Below are 22205 nucleotides of genomic sequence, written 5' to 3'. Positions count from 1 at the left end.
CTAACATGTTTCATACCAATTGTTAGGTCGTCAATATACAGGGCTGACGGCGGGTGTGACTGGTCGACAGGGGATGATTACTCCCCAAGCTAGGGGATGCTTACTACCCCAGGCACCTGATCCCACCTATATCTAGGGGTCCGTGTTTGCCCAACTCTCTATTGTGTATTGTTTATAGGAGTTATGAGATTGATCACTGTTCACTTTTATCATATCTATAAATTATTTTATATGCTTATTTCACAGTCAGCAATATTGACATTTGGTCATGAACGTAGGTCAGCGATAAATGCAATTTGTAGATACTATGTATAGTAATAGCATAGGTTCACCCTATGTGACTCTACCAGTGATATTTTGTTGGCTTTAGATTCAGTTTGTGGGTATGTGTGGAGATGGATCAAAGGGAGATATTGCTATTGATGATATCAAGGTCGTCACTGGGGATTGTGGTAAGTAATCACATTTCTAGAACTGTATATTTGTCTTTTCCATATGAAAACACTATAATTTCCTGTTCAATTAACATACCAAAGTTATTTTCACTTCTTCATTGATTCAGAAACGTGCAGTTTTGGAAATTAAAAACCGAGCTCTAAATGGCAAGGGTTATTTTCACAAGAAGAAAGTGAAATAAATTTGAAACCCAACAGCATACAGTGAATAGTATGGAACTCAAATTTCAAGTTACGGCGCGGAAATAAGATGAATTGAATTTTGTCAGTGAAACAGAAACAATCCATTCATATCTTTCAAATCCAAAGGGGTTTATTGTATAATTCTTTTTTATTGATGATCCATGTGGGTCCCAATTTTGTTTACGTGGCAGACGCGGTCACTAGGTAAAGATGTGATTGTACAGCAAGCTTCACTAGAATTCTTCGGATATAATTAAAAGTAGTTGGATGACTGAAATAAACAAAACTTACATGTACCATGCGTTTCAAAACATGGCGAGAATGCCCAGTGAAGTAGACTTTGTATACTGGTCGTACTTGTATGACGTCATCACAGCACACTGCTGAGAATGAACCTGACTTTCATCAAGACTTCTGCTATATATATATATATATATATATATATATATATATATATATATCTGTGTGTTGGAATCAACATATACATTTGTACATTTATATTTGTATAATACATGTATACATGTATAACGGTAGAAAATGTTGTTGCAAAAAGAAACATTTTAAAAGCATCACTATGTACATGTTTAAAGCTTACAACAAAAATGACATAGATCCTTTTATTGCAGGTGTTTCATCATGGTAATAAGCAGCATGAGTTGAAGATCCACTAAATTTGCTACTGTTCTTCAAAGCCTTCCATATCAATAGATGTAATTCATGATCCACCGTGCATTACAACAGGACATTTTAACTTTGTGGAATATGATTGTAATTGTTATAGATAGTAGATTATATCTGTAATTGCTATATTTCTAATAAAATCTTTCTCTTCATGCCGCCTGTTTTCTTAAAATGCGCACTACAGATCATGAAATGAAGTAAATTGAAACTCTCCTCAGTGTCAAAATCTCCCGTTTCAAAAGACATCTCATTTATTCATGCTAGGTGAAGATAACGAACAGTGATCAATCTCATAACTCCTATAAGCAATACAAAATAGATAGTTGGGCAAACACGGACCCCTGGACACACCAGAGGTGGGATCAGGTGCCTAGGAGGAGTATGACTTTCTCATTATTTTTATGCCATTAAATCGCGCCATATGATGTCCTAAGAATAATGTCACAATATATTTTGACTCCTCTGTTTCCAATTTATTTCTACTGCAATATTGCTTTGCGTCATGTAAAATTCCTATCTTCTTTAGAATTATTCACCAGATTCCATCACTTTTCTTTTACTTATCAAGTATAAAGAATAAAAGTAATTTCTATTCATTTTATACCGTATAAAGTTAATGGAGACAAATTATACTTTGCGGTTAAAATGTACAATGAGAATCGAGACAAAGGCATTAAAATAACAACTGTTCAGTAGACATTTTCTTGTCTATCTTTACATTTGATATTGGGTGAAAGAATGACGTTGGTCAATTTCATTTTGATATATTCCAAGTGGTATGTGACTACCTTGACACATAAACAATGATTATTATGGATACTCCAAAAGGGCCCTCCGTGGCCTAGTGGTTAGTGCATCGCGCTCAAAATCACACGGCCTCTCACCTCTGGTCGGCGTGGAATCGAATCCCGATCGCGCTGGTAAGTGAGAAAGTTTCCCAGTTTACTTTCGAAAGGTTGGTGGTATCTTCCCAGGTACATTGTATCTGGTTCTCTCTTCCACCAATAAAAACTGGGCACCACCAGATAACTGAAAAATTGTTGTATGTGACTGAAAACGGCATAATAATCAATCAATCGAGAGAAGAAGGCATGTAAACTAATCGCCACTAAACTGTTTAGAGATGGTAATTCACCTGATCAGTAATGGCACACTGATTTTTGACTACGGATAACTCCGTTTACCTGATCAAGAAATAGGGCTCACGGCGGGTGTGACCGGTCGACAGGGGAAGCTCACTCCTTACTTGGGCACCTGATCACCCAGAGGTCCGTGTTTGCCCAACTCTCTACTTTGCATTGCTTGTAGAAGTTATGAGATTAATCACTGTTCGTTATCTTCACCTTTCTTTCACCTACCTATCCACCTAATTTTACAGATATACAATCTGAACTCATCGTTGATAACTGTTCATCCCTTTATAGGCATGAATTGTGCCCCTTTATTAGCTGACTTGTATTTGTATCCTTATGAGGCGGAGTTTGTTCAAAAGAGTGAGAAGAAAACAATATCTTGCTGTATAGGTTAAACATTATTTTGATGTGATTAGGCAGCAAGCTGAGCCTATATAAGCCTGATCTTACTGTGACCTTCAATTCGACCTTTGTATACATCGACGACGTAAAATTAGAAAATACAACTTGACGTTAGGTTGAATGTTGTTTGTGGTCTATCATACCAATTGTAATGCCCTTTTTTACCTACTGATTATAACTACGGACTACCTCGTATACCTGATTAAGCTTTAGAGCACAGGGCGGGTGTGACGGTGAACAGGGGTGTTGCTACATGTAAAACGAGGGACGGAACGGAATTTAAGAATTAGAATGATTAATGTAGCTAAGATAATACCAAACATCAGGAAAAAATACTTTATTATGATTAAAATTAAAATTATAGGAATTTGTTTACAAGCGTTAAAACAATCTTATCTTAAAATTCTGCATCATAAAATGATTAAGCGAAGGTGTTGGCGAGCAGCGACACCTATTGGTAAATAATGGAAAGAACACACGTGGTTTATATACACTCCCTCCAGTGGCAACACGTCTTTAACGCACATTTACATACTGTATGTAGATTTACAAATAACAGTGGCGGATTTAAAGGGGGGCGCAGCCGACGTCCCCCCCAAAATTTTTTTCAAATTTAAAGTAAATTGTTGTATCTTGTTTAGAAAAATGTACTAAACGATAAAAGAAGCAATAATTTCTTCCACCTCCGGAGAAATAATGACAAAATCTTTTGATTTCTTGCATTACTTTATTGGGAAAACTTAATTTTTTCGAAAAATCCTTAAAATTTGCTTTATTTTATTAATTTCACCTTATAAAAAATGATAGAAAATGGTACAAATGACTAATATTTCAAGCCCTATAAAATCTGTAAAATCCAGGAGCTTTCGGGGGGCTTCACCCCCTGGGCCCCCACCAGGGCTTCGCCACAAGGCGGCCCCCAGCCCCCTGCCTCATAAAGTGGCACCCTCCGTAACTGCGATTCCTGGATCCACCCCTGAATAATACCGTGTATGTGTATACTTACCACAGTTAATGTGGTATGCATATAACAACGACAATTCATGATCTTATTAATTCAGCAAATTAAACATCTGCTGTTTGATTATTATTTCTTAACTAACAGAGACTTAGTGACCACAGCACTCCGTACCTAAATAGGGAGGGCTTCTGGCAGTTTATTTCTAAACTAAACAGTTAGATTAATAAGATGACCTCATAATTCAATTCAAGCACAAATTCTCTGTTAGCCTAAAAAGCTATTTCATATTTTAAGAAATAAATCTGTTAATTCCTCCCACTATGGATCGTAAACTTCACCTTAGTTTTCATTTGTTCTGTTTCATTCTTTCTTTCCCGCTGTATCTCTTCGGGTTCGACACTAATCCGCAGGATATCGGTAAATGTACGAACTTTCACATAACTTCACTCCAGATGAGGCTAACCTTTTATACACAATGGACTCGTTCACTTTAGAATTTCATAAGATACATAGATGCGTATTATACCAGGTGTAGAACTAAATTCAAATTCAAATCCAAATGATTTAATTCTTATTGTATCCTTGTATCTGATTGGTCAAATTCCAATTGAGAAACGCAGGTTATTTTTGTATAACCTGGTTTGGTATGGGGACACACCCCCTTGACAACCAGAAGCCGGAACTATTTTTTTCTCTTTTTCTAAATTTACATCGCATCACTGTTTTCAGCCTTCTATGGAATAGAAAGTCAACGTGTACAATAAGATATTTCGGTTTGATACACATCTACTTGTACTCTAATCACTGTTGTAAATCATCTTTCTCTGTATGATAATCGAATAATTTTAAAATAGATGAAAACAAAGATATTATACATATTCGAATTAATGATTTACCAAGTAAGCATTGTCCTGTTCATTTTCAAATACATTTCTCACTGGGGAAAGGGGGGGGGGGTGTGTTTCAATTTTGATCCGCCTTTCAACAAAGAAAACAAAAAATATCATACGTCACATTTTACCACATGACGTCAGTCACATTGACATTGTCACTTGCTTACATATTTTCTTATGTTGGATTTACTATTAGGCCTAGTAACAACGTTGCACGCAAGGGTAAGTTTTCATGTAGTAGAAATTTTCACAAAGTTAAAAGCTAGATCTACAACTTATTGCATTTTCTGATATTTGAAGACTTACTTTGGGTAGAAATGCAATTTCCCGTATTTTCTCAATCTGTCGAAGATGAACGACTTCAAAGTCGATCTCTAAAGGGCAACGAAATACGCATTGCATGCATAGTCTACACAAAATCATTTTTCTGTCATGACAAACTTCACCTTAGATACAATAATTTAATAAATAGGCTAGGCTCTGTTGAACTAAGACAACGAGTTAAGATGACGACCTTAACAGAGTCTGTATGCTTCGTGGTTATTGCTAAGTGAATCATTGCGCGGCTCAGTTGACTTGTATTTTTCCGAGTTTATGTACATTTTGATAAACGAAGGTTGGTATCTTTGTCTCCTGCATTGAATTTATAAGGAATGATTTTAATTCTGGGGCAAGTTATACGAGTATAACCTGGATGGGTCTGTTTACGCTTTTTTATAATCCGCTTCGCTTCGCTTCCTGACTTATGATTCATAAGTCAGGAACAAAACCTCTTCATCAATAAGGTCATTAAGGTATTTAATATTATTGTGACACATGGATTTATTAAGAAATGCTTTCCTACCCACAAGAAAGTTAGAATTGTAAAATATTGGAGTATCTGCTGTTACTGTAAATGGATTTTGTTTATGCTGTAGCTCAATCCAAAAATCAAATACATCAACCCAAAATCTGTTTTTCAGCGATGTCTTTATTTTTTTATGTATTCTATTCCACATGTAGTAACTTTATTAAGATCTAAATTTGGTATGAAATTATGCAAACCCCTATCTGAAAAAAGGAGTTGTCTCATCCAAAACAATTTTAAAGAGGCTATGAAAGCCTTTTCATTGATCATTTTAACCCACCATCCTCATATTGCTTTACGATTGCCTCTTTTTTAATTCTATGTTGAGAATGGCTCCACAAGAAAGAAAAGAATAGTTTATCTAATTCTTTACAATAGCTGTCATCGGGATTTGGAATTGTGACTTTAAGTACTTTATCACGAGGATTTGTGGCACCAGTTGAATAAGGATTCGAATCGTAAACTTGGGCGGTAATATTTCTGATCTCCAAACCGTGTACTAATAACGCTGATCTATTATCGTTGGACTTAAGATGCACTCTCCAAAGATCGCGCTCCAGTTGTATACAAAGTATATCGTCACCAACTTCTTTTTGTATAGATTCATCTGTATGTGTACGTTGAAGCTACCAATTCTGGCTTTTCTACGACGGTAAGAGAGCTCGTGTCGATCTTATTGACACAGGCTGTCGAGGGCGGTTTTGAATGCCTCGACAGTATATTGTCTTCAAGCTGGTTCCATTTGATTATGGTGTCCACAATGAATGAAGATTTGTTTTGTGTGTTGGCTGTAGTTGTTTCTAAGCACTTGCTGTTGTTGTTGTTTTTCAAAATCACCCATTTGATTTGTTTTATCCAATTGGATTTCCGTATTCTTGATATAAACAGGTTTGTTCATTGTTAGTGGAAGTTCCTTACCAGTTTCATTTTCACTTGCCATTTCAGAAGTGCTGTTGTATCACCGTAGTATAATCGTTGTTAGATGAACACAAATCACGGTGGATCCCAATAACTTGTAACAATGTGGGTTTAAAATCCATATAAACAAAGAAATAAAGAAGTCATCGCAATAAGCACATATTTACAACAAGTTTGACTGTTAATTCACAGATTGAATGAATAATAAATTATAAATCCAACACACACAAAAATATTTACAAAGTCGTCTCAGAAAAGACATATTTGTCAAAATACGGAGCAGGCAAGATTCACGTCCTCTCATATGTACGTCACGTGACTTTTTTGCTTTCATTTCCTATTATTTAATTCTAAGAAACGAATGAAGAAATTAATTATGAATTTTATAAAGAAGAGAAATATTGCTGCTGCAACCAAATGTTAAATAATATTTTTTTTTTTTTTTTTACAAATATACTTCTACTATTTCATCCAAACCTTTACATCACTAACAAACTTTTCAGTTCCCAGACACACATGTAGACCATCTTATACAGAATCCTTCTGCATTGTACATGTTCTTCTTTCAACTATAGTCAAACTGGACATGTCATTACTGGTGATGTCGATATAATTGAAAATGATGCCGTAAAGTCACTTACTTCCGAAATCTAGAGCTCGAGATTCCCAATCTTTCAATTGGCGACAAAACTTCATCTCTATAATGAATTTTGTTGAAGATTATGCCAGACGACGGGCAAACTATGAAAAAGAAGAACGTCTAAGTCTGGATAAAAAGTAAAAGAAGAAAGTTAAAATCTTGTATAAAACACGTAAAAGAAAAGTGCGCACCATACTTCCTTCTATGTTTGGTAAACCTGGAAGTGATGAAGGAATTAGATATGATTTATGAGGAATATGTGAAACTTATACGGTACCAATTTTGATGCACCAGATGCGCATTTCGACAATAATGTCTCTTCAGTGATGCTCAAGCCGAACTTTTGGAATTTCGAAATGACAAAAAACTTGTAACAGCTAAAAGGAAAACTAGAGTGCCAACAAAACTGGAGCCAAATTCGTCCAAGGATCAGAGCTATGCATGAGGGAGATATCATCCTTAATTTTGAAATGAATTTCTAAATTTTATCCCAGCAATTAAATATACACCGTATTTTCAAGCTAGTAACGAAGTACTTAGCTACTGGGCTGTAGAGACCTGACAAAGCTTATAACATCAATCTGTTTGTTTGTAAGGCTCATTGTTAGAACTGTATTCTAAAAGAGCTTGGCTTAAATTTCACATTTGTTAATCCAACTTATAATCCAAGTTCCCTTTCAAACGACGAAATGCTTCAAAACCATGCTTCAGCTTCAAACACATTTAAAACCCCAGTCAATGGGAAGATTAGATATGAGTTACCGTTCCTATACAGAAAATCCCAGTCAATGGGAAGATTAGATATGAGTTACCGTTCCTATAAAGAAAATCCCAGTCAATGGGAAGATTAGATATGAGTTACCGTTCCTATACAGGATTCCTAATTCCTAAACTTCACAAAAACCCTTACAGACATGGATACACTAAATATTCTACCAAGCTCATATCTTTGCTCATCACAGAAATATTAAATGCTTTGAAGGAGAACCCTCCGACGTATTGTACCACAACATATACCAGAAGTGATGTAAATCAAATGTGGATTCTAATCAAGAGGTTCGGCCTTAACAGTCACCTGAGTATCATAACCCATACAAGGAGGATCATGGAAGTCTCAATATGGAGTCCTTTGTGTACATGTTTCTGATAATTCAAAGTATGCACATAATTCCTATTCATTTGAAACATATAAATCATTTTGACATCCTCCCAACCACGGTTGGGGTAATTGAAAAAGTAATTGTAATTAATTGCAAGTAATTACATTTTTTGAAGTAATTGGATTGAATTTGTAATTGAATATTTTTAATTACAAGTAATTGTAATTTAATTCATTACTTGAGGAAAACACCCTGTAATTCAATTACTTTCAATTACAATTACTTTCAATTACAATCCAGGACCATGAGATTTGTGTTAGCATGGTATTATTACAATATTGCTTAAGTTTATTTGATACCCGAGCCAATGTTTTATTATGTATATTTAAAACCAAAATACTCTCTCTCTCTCTCTCTCTCTCTCTCTCTCTCTCTCTCTCTCTCTCTCTCGGCAGTTTGTCTTTATATAAGCTGATCAAACTCGCTGTATTTTAGTAGGTGAAATTCAAGCTGAATCTGTCCAAATCTCACATACCAGTATACATTGTGGTTTGTAAACACACACACACACACACACACACACACACACACACACACACACACACACACACACTCTCTCTCTCTCTCTCTCTCTCTCTCTCTCTCTCTCTCTCTTCTGTCTCTTTCTTTCAAAGGGCAATGCGTGTGTTTTTAAGCTGATCAAATCTCAATGACAGAATTGAACAGGTGAATTTAAACCACCTGTATTGTTCTTGGAACCCCAGGTAATATAATTGCTATCAAAAAAATTCACATGATTGGCAAAGCCATATGAAAGGTGAAGATAACGAACAGTGTTCAATTTCATAACTTCCATATAAAGCAATACAAAATAAATAGTTGGACAAACACGGGCCCCTGGGCACACCAGAGGTGGGATCGGGTGCCTAGGAGGAGTAAGCATCCCCTGTCGGCCGGTCACAGTGAAGATACCGATTGTTAGGCCGTTCTTGGCACGCATATTTTCACTATGGATAACTCTGTTTACCTGATCAAGATGTAGGGCTCACGGTGGGTGTGACCGCTCAGCAGGGGATGCTTACTCATCCGGGGTATCTGATCCCACCTTTGGTGTGTCCAACTCTCTATTTTGTATTCCTTATAGGAGTTGTGAGGTTGATCACTGTTCGTTATCTTCACCTTTCATGTAAAAGTATGTTGAAAATTGGTAGTCTGATATCTAAATAGATATTAGCACAGGTCAGGACCAGAGAAAAATGTTCAAAATTTAATCTTCATGGTGATATTGTAAAATTGATGTCATAATGCACTCGGTCCATGACTGTGCTTTATATCAGATTTAAGTATTTTATTACACAATTGTGGTAATTTTAAGCAAATTCTTGTATTGCATGATGTTTGGGGCAGTAGATCTCAGATACACCAGTGCAAAACTCTAAAGAATTTACAACACTGATAAACTATCATAAATAAACTATCTTTGATGCAGAAAATAATTTGTCAAAACTTCAATTTAATTTTGGTCATTTTACAGGGCCGATTTTGACTCTTCGTGGGCCTATTCCTTTCAAAACATTTCAGTGAAAAACGAGGAATTAACAGCGACTCCAAAGTAAAAAGGCCAAAAACAATTCACGTGCATACACGCACACATGAGTATGACACAGCATTTTTGGTGATGCTATTCAATAGACATTTGTAGATATACTTACTCTATGAATTTCATATCGATTTCTTCATTTATAAAATAAATTATGATTTCGAAATCGTCCAATCGGAATTTAGCCCGCGTGCATGCGCGTGCGGGGAATTGATGATGATAATAACAATGGGTAGAGAGTCTCAAAAGATATCTGCAACGTAAATTTCAAAACTATTCATTCGAATTTGAATCTGTTGTAGACAAATGCTTAAATTTAGACGTAAAAAATTAAGAAGCACGCACATTCACGCGCACACAAATTGGATTAAGGAATTTTTGTTGACACCATTCAATAGGCAACAATAACATAAATGTACAGCAAAAATTTCAATTCATTTTAATCTTCAAAAGTTTTGGCCATTTTGGTATTTGCAATGTGAAAGAAAAGCATTGCACGTGCATAAATGCGCACATGAATATTATTCAGTATCACTGTTGATGCCATTCAATAAACATTTCCATCATTTATAATAAAGTTATGGCAATTTAAATATCGTCCAATCAGAATTCAGCACACCTGGCACATGCCAGAAAGTAATTTGGACTTTACAGATGTATAACCAACGTTTCAAAAGATTTTAACCAAAAAAAAAAAAAAAACCCCAAAAAGCTATGGTCATTCACGGGCGTATTATGTACTGTTTACGGTACTCTTGTTAAATTGAGGCAGGCTACTGACAAATAAGTTGATGTGAAGTCAGCATTTCGCAAATTCTATCGTCGTTATAACGATTTGATTTACCAACACCACCTGACATTGGGTAAAATGCTGTCTGACATGTTTTATACCAATTGAGACCGTTGTTTACATACTGATTTTTGACTATGGATTGCTCCGTTTCCCTGATTGAGATGTGGGACTCACGGCGGGTGTGACCGGTCGTAAGGGGATGCTTACTCCGCCTAAGTACCTCCGTGTGTATATCCAGGTTAGAAAAGGTCCTCAGTACCCCTTGCTTGTCATACGAGGCAACTAAATGGGGTGGTCCTTTGGATGAGACTGCAAAAACCGGGGCCCCGTTTCACAGCAAGTGTGGCACGATAAAGATCCCTCCCTGTTCAAAGACTGTAAGCTCCGAGCATCCGAACATAGTCCTACATTTTGCAGTCCTTCACCGGCATTGTGACATCTTCATATTAGTGAAATATTCTGGAGCAGGACATTAAATAATATACAATCAACCAATCTCCTAAGCACCTGATCCCACTTCTGGTATGTCCAGGAGTTCGTATTTGTCCTACTCTTTTGTATTCTTTATAGGAATTATTTATCTTTTCAAGAGACTTTTGAATGCGCTGTAGCGTCAACGTATTTGTCAGTAACTTGCAAATTGATCATACGGATGCCATTAGTGGATTTTAATCATTAATAAATTATTACCACCTGCAGTGAGGGGGGTCTGAAACCAGCTGGCTAGCAGTATAAATAACTTTTAATCGATAAATATCTCTCATGGGGCACGGGAAGTGGTAGATTGAGTTGTAAGCCTTGTTATATATTCAATCTCTACCCAGAGTTATCGTTCCTAACGCTCACATATACCTCTGTCAACGTCTCAAAATTAGAAGTGTTATTCCACTTGTAAATCCATTTCTTCACGCTTAATTAGGAAAATGTAGGGCAAGCAACGTATTGTTGTTTTCATTTCCCACGACAACGCATGGATATAGTGCAATCCAACAATAACCGCGTTTCAACACAATTCAATATTTCTTGTGTCGCAGAAAGACTTGACATCTGCTTAATTTTGATTTATTTACGTATAGTTTTGCAACTGAAGTCGAAACCATATTTTATTTGAGCATTTTTACCGTTTTACGATAATCTTGAAAAACTGTCAGGACGTTGACAGAGATATGTGTGAGTGTTAGGAACGATAACTCTGGTTAGAGATTATATCAATGAATCAGTGGGATAAGACATTTTTCAAAACGTGGATAAATTAGTATTCTGTGGTAATGGCACATGTAGTTAAGCTTCTTGAAACATAAAAAATGTAAAAAGAGACACCATAGATCGGAGAGAAATATTTATTCATAGTTCGAATTTCCTACATTTTTTACATCTAGTTTATAATGCAATATCCTTGACCCAGGCGCTCATGACAGATAAGTTGATGTTACAGGCCCCGCCGTCATAAAACTTTGAGAATTCTCAAATAAATTCTCAACTCAACTCTTGAGAATTACTCAGCTAAGAATATTCTCAAATCGGCCGTCATAAATCGATTTGAGAATATTCTTAGCTGAGTAATTCTCAAGAGTTGAGTTGAGAATATTATCAAATTTATGTTATCGCGAGAACGTTTTCGCGGATTTTTTTCAATGTTTGAAGCGGCCTAATGGAGCTCTTTTGTGCCAAAGGGTAAGAAACATATACTTAGTAACACGTAAATAAAAACATAATTAGCATATTATTATCGTCTGCTTTGTTATTGTTCGTCAACTTGGCAAAATGAGCACGGAGAAGAAACGGGGACAGAATTGGGGGGTTGATGAAGAGGTCGCTCTCATCGAAGAGGTGAAATTAAGAGCCAATACGTTGTTCGGATCGTTCAAAGGGAGCGGTGCAGTGAAGGGGAAATTAATAAAAGAAAAGGAGTGGCAGACAATTGCCGATAAACTCAGTTCGTAAGTAACATATTATGTGAAGTTTATAAGGGATTATCAGAATAAGATCCATGCATCTATTTTTGTATTATTATTATTATTATTTTTTTGTCCGCTGTTCCTGTTCACTGATTTCCCAACCACTTCGACTCGTGGATAGATTAAAACGTTCAACTAGGCTAGATCTATATGGTAAAATATAAACTAATAATTCTAACTGAATGAAGAAATGTTCTGATACATTTCAGTATGATTAGCAGAACACATGCACAGTTAATCATTCAGACAAAGCCCCGATCATGTATAAGTTATATATATATGTGTGTGTGTGTGTGTGTGTGTGTGTACAGTGTAGGCCCCGATTATGTTTTATTTCTCTTTCCGGTAGGCCCCTATGTGTAAACAAATATGAATAATTATATCATTGCAGTAAAACAAAATTATATCATTTATATCTGACTCCCGTAGAATGAAAATTTAAGGGCACATAGGCCTAATTGGGATCGAACAAGATTGAAAATTGGAGAAATGAGTTCGGTATCCAGACCTAAAAATAAATTAGGGGAAACCCCCAGATGTTCAAGTTTACTACTTGCCTTGTAAAAAAAAAATTAGGTGGCATAAAAAGCAATGTTATTTCTCTGTCAATTATAGTACCGGTGTTTGTCTAGAATAGATCTAGCCATTTCAATTTTCTCCCGTAATCTAATCGCTGCTAAATTCTATTTATAGAACTAATATGGTATTTAGAATGGAGGAGTGGATCCAAACAAATAGAATTTGAATATGTGTATTTACATTTATTACAGAAGATTTGACACTAAAAAACGGACCTGGGAGGAAGCAAAGAAGAAGTATTACAATGTTAAATCAAGAAGTAATTTAAAAAAATACTTTATCACATGGCACAGACATGTAAAATTTACATTTGATGAAATTAATTTTTAATTAACAAATGGTAATCGATTTTGAATTGTTTTTTTTTTTTTTCATTTAGAAATTAATTAAATTATTTTAAATATATATTTGATATTCACATTCACATTTATTTCAAAATAATAGGCAAGGAAAAGTTGGACAGCATTAAAAGGCCAAAGACGGGAGGGGGACCTCCACTTCCCCCATTGACACAAGGGGAGGAGACTTTCCTCCGCCTTTCTGAGGCAGAGCCAAACATCCATGGCCTAGAGGGAGGGGTTGACACAGATGGTATATTTTTTTCCCTTATTTTGAAGGAAAAGTTTTGGAACTGCCATATATATGAAGTCAATTTTATATCTCAAAATCTAACAGTGCCTATTTGGTAATTAAAACAAAAAGGATACATTATTTACATGAATTTATTTATAATGGTAACTGCATGTTTTTTGTTAACTTTTTCAGCTCCAACAATCAGATCAGTTCCGTCAACTGGTACATGTACAGAACTAGAAGCATCATCAACTGCTGTGCTAGGTATAAATGCATAATTATATAGTTATGAATCTAGATTTGGGCATATATAATATAGTTTTTTGTTTGTCAGTCTGTCCATTTGTCTATGACAAAAAACTTTAACACTGGACATAATTTCTGAATGGGTAAATTATTGACCTGGGCTGTCATATCTCATACTTGTGGAGAGATTTTTCCAGTGTTTTTTTTTTTTTTTTTTTTTTTTTTCATCCTTTAAAAATAATGTGTTATTTGAGGACATATCAGTGTTTCACAAAACATTTTAGCAATATGTGTCTTTTTACAAATATATATGTGTGTGCAACAGAGACATCTTTCTTCATAATCATACAAAGAGTAAATATTCTTCATTTTAATTAAATAAAATGTTGTAGAACAGGAAAGATTCTCATATTAACCAATTACAACTATCATATTCTATATGCACAGTACATTTAGTTGTGTTTTTAAAATTAATTTGCAAGATTCTTATTCTAATGAATTACAACTGTCATGTACAGTAGTTGTTCTTGTATTTATATTCTCTTAGTACACTGTACTTAAATCTTTAACAATTCACACCCATAACATATCAACAAATGTGTTATATTGCTATTAGTATAACCAATGATAATTAGTGATATAAATGATGATCGCTTTTTATTGAATTAGAGTCCACAATAGACAAAGAGCAGGACAAGACAGGTTTGTGACTTTATTCATAATATATACATAAACATAGAAAATCAAAATTAATTTACTGATAGATTGAACACTATGAGGTGTAAAATATTCACAAAAATAATCAACAGCACAGTGGATGTTCCATTTATAATATACAATTGTAAGCAAAAATAATACATGTATGTCCTATAAGTATAAAAATAAATAATTTAGAACCTTGATATTTTTGTGCAGATGAAATCCCTGCATTAATTCAACATGAACTGCCTGCCACAAGGAAGGAAAAGAAAGGCATGTAAAATGTAGAACATTTTAAGTACTCTCTCTCTCTCTCTCTCTCTCTCTCTCTCTCTCTCATTCCAGTAGATGAGCCCATTGATACAAAATTTACATAATTGATTTTGCTTTTATATAATGTAATTCAGAATGTGTATTGAACAGGTGAACCAAGAAGAAGGAGGCTGGAGGAGCTAGAGGAGAGAAATTTAACATTAGACATTCAAAGATTAGAGCAAGAAGTTCTGAGAGTAAAGGAAAAGAGGGAAGTACTCCAAGTACAAAAAGAGCTACTCAGTGTACAGAAAGAGGTCCAGGTGTTAAAAAAACAACGACTGCTCTTAGAAATTCAATCGAATTACCCAGATTTCTTAGTTCAGCTCAGTTCTGAATTATAATTTTTACATTAAAGGGACTGGTTCACTCTTTTTTAATGAAAACAAAATATTTTTCATTTGAAAAAGTAAAAACAGAACTCATTTATACATAATAGCCAATTTGGACCTTCTAAATGCAAGGATAAGAGACTTTTTTAGTCTTAACTCTGTGTTATGTGAACAATACTTGAGTCTTGTTTATGTTTACAAACTTTAGTGGATTTTGTAATTCAAAATATCCTAATTTTACACAGACAGGAATTGAATTTTTTAAGTGGTACTCTTTAAGCCTTACCTCAAAAATATTTGAAATGTGATATTTAACATAAACATATTGATTAACCAATACATGTTCAAAATTTTGTTAACAATTATAACATACTTCAATCTTTAATTACACAACTACTGGTAATTGATAAACTATTTATAATATTAAGCTTCTGTCATGATGTATAACCTAAGTATTTGTGGGAAACCTTTTAAACACATTAGATATTAGATTTTGATAATTAAAAGTGAGAAACAAAATTTTGGGGGAAATCGTGAATCAGTCCCTTTAACTAGGAATAATTATGAATTTGAATTACATTTAAGATAGCTCCATCCTCCTGTGATGTCATAGATTTTTTGCAAAATCTTTCTTTATTTGAATTTTGCACCTGATAGAAATATAGCTTAAATTGAAGAAATTTTAATCACTGGATAAAATGATAAATTTGTTTAACTATTGATACCAAACAAGTTTATCTTTTCTATAAATGAGATAAATTTTTTGAAATAAAAAATGATTTCTTTGATATCCACCATTAATTCATGCATATATTTATAAAGTAGCAGTTTTTCTTCTAAATTGTTGACATTAACAACTGGTCATTTTAACATATTTTTATGTATTTTTTATAATTCTGAAATTGTGTATTTTTCTGATGTTGAGATATTTGTTTATGTATATCTAATATCTTTAAAAAAGTTGCAACATTACACATTTTCTTTGGTAATTGATTACATTAAACTATATTAAGTGAATATTGATAGAGATTTTCCATTTTGAACCATTAATATTAGAAATTCACATAAGATGGAGCTACCTCAAGCAGTATTAGGTATCAGACAGGTAGATATAGTGGATTTTCTGACAAACACAGGTTTATATAATTTATACCGGATTGTCTAACAGGTGGATATAGTGGATTATCTTAAGATAAAATGATTTTAGAATTATATCTTGTACCATAAATTTACAAATTACCGTTTGAAAAATCATACTGTGTTGATTACAGTTGTTTTTGAGTTGTTTATATTGTTCATTAATTCAGTGATGTGGCCCATGGGCCGATTGTTAAAGTTATATAAGTAGTTGTAGTCATAATTAAATGAGGTGAATATTAAATGGATATTTTCACTTACAACTTTACAGTACGTGTTTTTATTAAATAACAAAAACGACAGTTCAAGGTTATTCACAGTATATATCCTTTAAAAGAACCCTTGTGTGATTGTTGCTCTCTTTATAATGCCATCATTACGGTCACGTCCTGGTTCCTGCACATACTGTTGAATACATGCAGTCACATCAATGTCTGCACAATTCTGCTGCACACAGATATCACCTCTTTCAATTCCCAGATTGTGGAGAATAACACAGGCCGTAATGTACTCTACCGCCTGTTCTGGGGAAACTCTGAAACCCACATGGAGTGCTTGAAACCTTCTTTTTATGATGCCAAAAGTCTGCTCAATCAGAACTCGAGTTCTGCAAAGACTGGTATTGAACCTCTCCTCAGATTGGGTTGAAGGTGTCAGATAGGGTGTCATCAAGTATCTTGTGAGGGGGTACCCAGAATCTCCAACCAAAATACCATCATGCAACCCTAGAAAGGCAAAAATATACATGCATGTATTAAATGCAGTAAGCTAAAAATTCATATACAGTGTAGTAAGTATTAGAGGTTTGGAAATATTTGTCAGCTAGCATACTCATGATGGTAATAATTTGATAATCCAGGAAATGAAAATACCATTTTCAAACTGTTGGCAAAGATGGGAATTTCTAAAAATTCTTGAATCTTGACATGATCCAGGCCATCTGGCACAAAGTGAGGTCACTCGAAAAGCTGGATCACACACCATCTAATAGATATACATGTTAATTTGTAATTTTATTTATTTAACTGTTCTCAATAATGTGACATTTAGGTTTTACCAAAAAAAAATTCAAATTACATTAAAAGAGCAGATAAATAACTTTTATTACCTGGACATTGAGGCTATGAAATCCCTTCCTGTTGACATAATCAGGTTCATTAACTGATGGTGCCAAAATTCTTATCTGGGTCCCATCAATGCATCCAATAACTTTGGGAAATCCTGTTCATGATAGGAGTTATGAGATCGATCATTATTTGTTATCCTCACCTTTCATGCAATAATCGGTACAATTAACTTTAAAAACACGCTTTATCCAACATAAGAGTATAGTACCCTATAAATAAAACTTCTGCATGAATCCAAGCATTTTATTGTCATGAACTTTTAAGGTAAACCATTTCAACACTGATCATGTACCATTCTATTATGGTTTGAGGAAATTAAGTGAAATTGAAAAGATGTGGGACAGGTTGTGGTCAACAAAATCATATGACTGCGTAATTTGTGATATTTTATTTTTAAAACAATTTTTAATATTTAAAGTTTTAAAACATATATTGATCATTAATATTTCTAGTGAAACATATGCATTTAATTTTCCATAATTATACATCATACTGGGGTGAAATACTTTCAAATATGATATTTCATTTTCAGTATGGTTACTTGTTCATACAAATCCCATATACGGGTAAAAATTATAACATTACATTATTTTGGATCCACCTCTGCAATGACAGTGTGCAGTTGTGGCCCTTAGCGGAACTCTTCATATCTGTTTGTAGCGAAGACAACAGACGAACAGTGAAGTAAGTAAGAAAACATCCGGTGTGTATTTAGCGTTAATAATTACCATTACTCTATGGACCGTGTAGGTTTTATAAGGTCTACATTATGCATTTATCTCGGGTATATTTTGTATGAATTGGTCATTATACCATCCACAATTTGAAACGATCTGTAAAGGCCTAGTTTCATTTTCATTTTCAAATTTCTAGGCGATTTACCTGCAATTCTCCTGAAACCCTCCTTGACTTTGGTAGCCATTTCATCGACGGGGAATTGTATCAAATTGATAAAAACATCAATGATGGCCTTGGCAACAGATTTAACTGCCCTTCCAGCGCTGCACTCAGAAACATTTAAACTGTCTCCAATAAGACGCAGGTGAGCTCCTGTAGCCACGTAACGTAAAAACAACAAGACTTTGATAAGTGGGGGAATAGCCCGATTTCTGGCAGTGTCTGATTGAAGTCTCTCGCCGATTCCATCAATAATGAAATATATATTTGCTGGCGTGAAACGGTATCTCTGGAAGATCTCTTCCTCTTCTAAACTCTCTAAGGGATTACTGAGGTCCCGAAATACACGGGAGCGCCTTAAAACCGGCAGATTCTGCCTACGACGACGTCGACGCCTTACCATGGCAGCCATTTTCAATCCTTGAGAATATTCTTAAGTCTGCATTTTTGTAGACTCAAATATTTGAGAATAAAACTGACTTTGAGAATTTTTTTTGTGCTCAACTTTTTTATGACGGCCGCTGAGTCTGAGAATGAGGGAGTTGAGAACATTCTCAGACTTGAGAATATTCTCAGACTTAAGTATGTTTTATGACGGCGGGGCCGTTTCAACGGTTTCGTCTAAATTAAGCTTTTCGCAATGTTTTTTCGAAAATTCCAAACGTCTAATCCAAGTAGCTTTAACAGTTTGAAATACCTTAAATATCGTTAAATCGGAGTTTTAAAAAACACAACACCAAATTGTTGTTTCACAACAACTTCGCAAGATAGCATTAAACATGTTAGCTCTCTAGATAGTTTTGACCGAGGCTGTATGGTTAATGAAACGTTCATTAAAAATGGTCATAAATACTTCTGTAGTTAAAAATGAAACGTCAATAAATAAAAGTCCGACCTAAGATGAAGTGTACTCAACATGAACGTACATGTATAAAAGGACTGTATTTGTTTTAGATTTCGGAAAATACACTCAGTATTTCAAGTAATCATGAAAAATCACTATTATCCTGGTAGAAACGAAAGTAAATTATATCTAAGAACCTTTCAAAATCACATTTGTGTAAACCTCCTTAAAATACAACTGAACACCGCGCTGTTGGCATAACATTCTGTTTAACAACCATACCCGAAATGGAGATTATTTCCTAAGAAGACTAGAAGAGAGAATGAAAACATCAGTACATAAAAAATCATAGATTTTCCATTGCCTCATCAAATACGTCGATATGTTAAACTATAAGTCCCAGGTTTTTCTAGATGTGGGAAATGTGATTGTCCATGGCTGTATTCCAGCTATATCTACATGCTTTTGAAACTGGATCAACATAATTGAACCTTTTTCTGAAAGTTGATGAGTTTTGAAATGTTAATATTTCTATTGAATTATTTTCATCAATTATGGAATTCGTTATTATCGGAAATGGCTACACTCACCGCAGACAAAAGGGGTCATAAATGTCTCGGAGTGAATTTAGCATTTTTTCTTCATTTCCCTCGTAATGAAATCGTGGATGAAAATGTACTGTCTGTGTGCAACAAAATAAATGGGGATTCGGTAAAAGGGAATCAAAATCCCATGAGTAGGAATTTGTATCACTAGTACAATAAATCAATTAAAACTGGTATCGGAATATCTGATGGTGTTTATTGGAATATCTGATTGTCTTTATTGGAATATTTGATTGTGTTTACAGTATTATATCTCTCTTGATAATGAAAAATAGCAAATAAATGTCTCTCATATATCAAAGAAATATAGCGATCTGGTTGCATTACGCGAGTACTTAATATTTTTTTTAAAAGTCCGGAATGCTTACCAGAACTTTGCTACAGTTGTTTGCCACTACTGGCAAACTTCTGCAATGTTTTGGTGAATAGTTATGGCAAACAAATATATTTGCCGCAAACTTTCGGCAAATTTGCGGCAAACATTTACTTTTGGTAAAGGTAGATTGAGTTGAAAGTCTTGTTATATGTTCAATCTCTACCCAGAGTTATCGTTCCTAACGCTCACATATACCTCTGCCAACGTCTCAAAATTAGAAGTGTTACTCCACTTGTAAACCCATTTCTTCACGTTTAATGAAAATAAAACTCACAACTAGTTTATGAAATATAAGGAAAATGTAGGGCAAGCAACTAATTGTTTTTATTTCCCATTGCAACGCATGGCTATATAGTCCAGTCAAAATAGTGGATATTGGGGGTCAACCTTGAACTAATTGCAACAGAAATTCTGATTACAGAGCATCAACAGATAGACCCTAGACAATATATATTCCAAAATCCACTGAAATCCACTGAGCACTTTTCGGGTAATTCTAGTTTGAAAATGGGTACCTTAAATGGTATTTTATCGCCATTCATGGATATATACGTTCTCAGGTTTGTCGATTTCCATACATTTTGGAAGACGCGAAACATGAAAGGCAGATGAAATATCGTATAAAGTACTAGAGTGACATACATTTATTGATATTTAAACAGGTAGATCATATATATATATATATATATATATATATATATATATATATATATCACCCTCATCATATCTCTCTCTCTCTCTCTATATATATATATAAAGCACTAAATAATCACAACTGGGTACTGAAAATTTTCGCCCCAGCCCGGGGTCGAACCAGCGACGTACGGCACCCACCGCCTAGCAAGATTGTCAAACCAGTGCGTAAGTCCACTCGGCCACAACGACTTCCCTTATAATTGTTTGTGCTTTATATATATATATATATATATATATATATATATATATATATATATATATATATATGATCTACCCTGTTTAAATATCAATAACTAATAATCTATATTCCAAAATTCTCCGAGTACTTTTCAAGTAAATCTTGCATGGTGTAATACCAACTTTGTTTTGAAAGCGAAGTTGACATCAATAAAGATAAAAGAAAAATATTCATTTGAAAGCGTAATTCAGCACACAAATCATTATGTTTAAGCATCATCTGACGCATCATCGTTATCATCATAATCCATACAAAGTACATGTATATTTTCACTAATAGATTTCTTGTTTAATTCACAATACAAATATCAATATATTGAGTTATTTCAGTAATAACTTATGGCTTGTTTAAACATTTGTGCAGCATTTATAATGCTAATGAATGATGATCACCACCATCTCACGTGTTCAGTTCATCATTCATGTATACAAAAAATATTCAATTGAATGATAAATTAGTCATCGTCATCATGGCAAGGTTCAGCATTCGTACAACTTGTACCACGGCATTCTCCACAACAAATTGAACATTTAATTCTGTGTCGTCTGCAACTGCACCGCTTTGAGTCACAGTTGCTTTGGCAATTGCAACGAATTATTTTCAGAAGATCGGACGGTGCTGGTGCCAATTTAGTCTTAATCGGTAGAAGATAACCAGTGTCATTCAATTTCCATCCCCATTTTGTCGCGTCCAAGAAGTGTGCTATCCATTGTTGTACTTGATGATACGCTCTATATATATGTTGCTTTGCAGATTCATAAGTAGGTGGAAGACTTTGTACATCAATATGTTTCTCTACCTTTGACATTTTGGTAACAAATTTTCTGAATCGCAAAATATCCAAACCTTCTCCTCGTAATGCCCCATACAATGACGCCAACATCTCCTCTCCAACTTGCTCCAATTTAGTGATAGAGGCAAATTTATCTAGGAAAGGCTTACTGGCTGTTACATAAAAGTATAACTTTGCCTTCATCTTC

At 34.5% G+C, this 22205-nt stretch overlaps 3 protein-coding genes across 4 annotated transcripts; 1 reads left to right on the top strand and 2 right to left on the bottom strand.

Annotated features, from left to right (window-relative positions):
* The first annotated feature begins 12214 nt into the window (after positions 1 to 12214).
* LOC125666318 (uncharacterized) lies at positions 12215 to 14934 on the top strand. Of its 2 annotated transcripts, XM_056140932.1 has the most exons (5): positions 12215 to 12546; positions 13335 to 13402; positions 13588 to 13734; positions 13909 to 14664; positions 14878 to 14934. In XM_056140932.1, the coding sequence occupies exons 1-4, from the start codon at positions 12371 to 12373 to the stop codon at positions 13992 to 13994; spliced, it is 477 nt and encodes a 158-aa protein (XP_055996907.1). In that variant the 5' UTR covers positions 12215 to 12370; the 3' UTR covers positions 13995 to 14664; positions 14878 to 14934. The 2 variants fall into 2 exon arrangements, with proteins under 2 accessions (XP_055996907.1, XP_055996906.1); XM_056140931.1 differs by lacking the exon at positions 14878 to 14934 and having other exon boundaries at positions 13588 to 13987.
* A 1754-nt stretch (positions 14935 to 16688) lies between these two features.
* On the bottom strand, positions 16689 to 17660 carry LOC125666319 (putative nuclease HARBI1). The gene is made up of 3 exons (XM_056140933.1): positions 17551 to 17660; positions 17315 to 17426; positions 16689 to 17167 (listed from the first exon to the last, which is right to left on the bottom strand). The coding sequence occupies exons 2-3, from the start codon at positions 17424 to 17426 to the stop codon at positions 16773 to 16775; spliced, it is 507 nt and encodes a 168-aa protein (XP_055996908.1). The 5' UTR covers positions 17551 to 17660; the 3' UTR covers positions 16689 to 16772.
* A 684-nt stretch (positions 17661 to 18344) lies between these two features.
* LOC130047328 (uncharacterized) lies at positions 18345 to 19065 on the bottom strand. Its single transcript, XM_056142008.1, has one exon. It carries the CDS (start codon positions 18876 to 18878, stop codon positions 18345 to 18347), a length of 534 nt encoding a protein of 177 aa, XP_055997983.1. The 5' UTR covers positions 18879 to 19065.
* Between the last annotated feature and the right edge of the window lie 3140 nt (positions 19066 to 22205).

This window comes from Ostrea edulis, chromosome 6, assembly GCF_947568905.1.
Source record: "Ostrea edulis chromosome 6, xbOstEdul1.1, whole genome shotgun sequence".
Lineage (NCBI taxonomy): Eukaryota > Metazoa > Mollusca > Bivalvia > Ostreida > Ostreidae > Ostrea > Ostrea edulis.
Note: the sequence above shows the minus strand (reverse complement) of the source record. Positions and strands in the feature narration are given on the sequence as shown.

Coding starts and splice junctions, on each gene's coding strand:
- LOC125666318 (XM_056140931.1), top strand. CDS start 12,371: ATGAGCACGGAGAAGAAACGGGGACAGAATTGGGGGGTTGATGAAGAG. Junction 12,547..13,334: donor ATTGCCGATAAACTCAGTTC/GTAAGTAACATA, acceptor CATTTATTACAG/AAGATTTGACACTAAAAAAC. Junction 13,403..13,587: donor TTACAATGTTAAATCAAGAA/GTAATTTAAAAA, acceptor TCAAAATAATAG/GCAAGGAAAAGTTGGACAGC.
- LOC125666319 (XM_056140933.1), bottom strand. CDS start 17,426: ATGGTGTGTGATCCAGCTTTTCGAGTGACCTCACTTTGTGCCAGATGG. Junction 17,168..17,314: donor TTGCCAACAGTTTGAAAATG/GTATTTTCATTT, acceptor TTGCCTTTCTAG/GGTTGCATGATGGTATTTTG.
- LOC130047328 (XM_056142008.1), bottom strand. CDS start 18,878: ATGGCTGCCATGGTAAGGCGTCGACGTCGTCGTAGGCAGAATCTGCCG.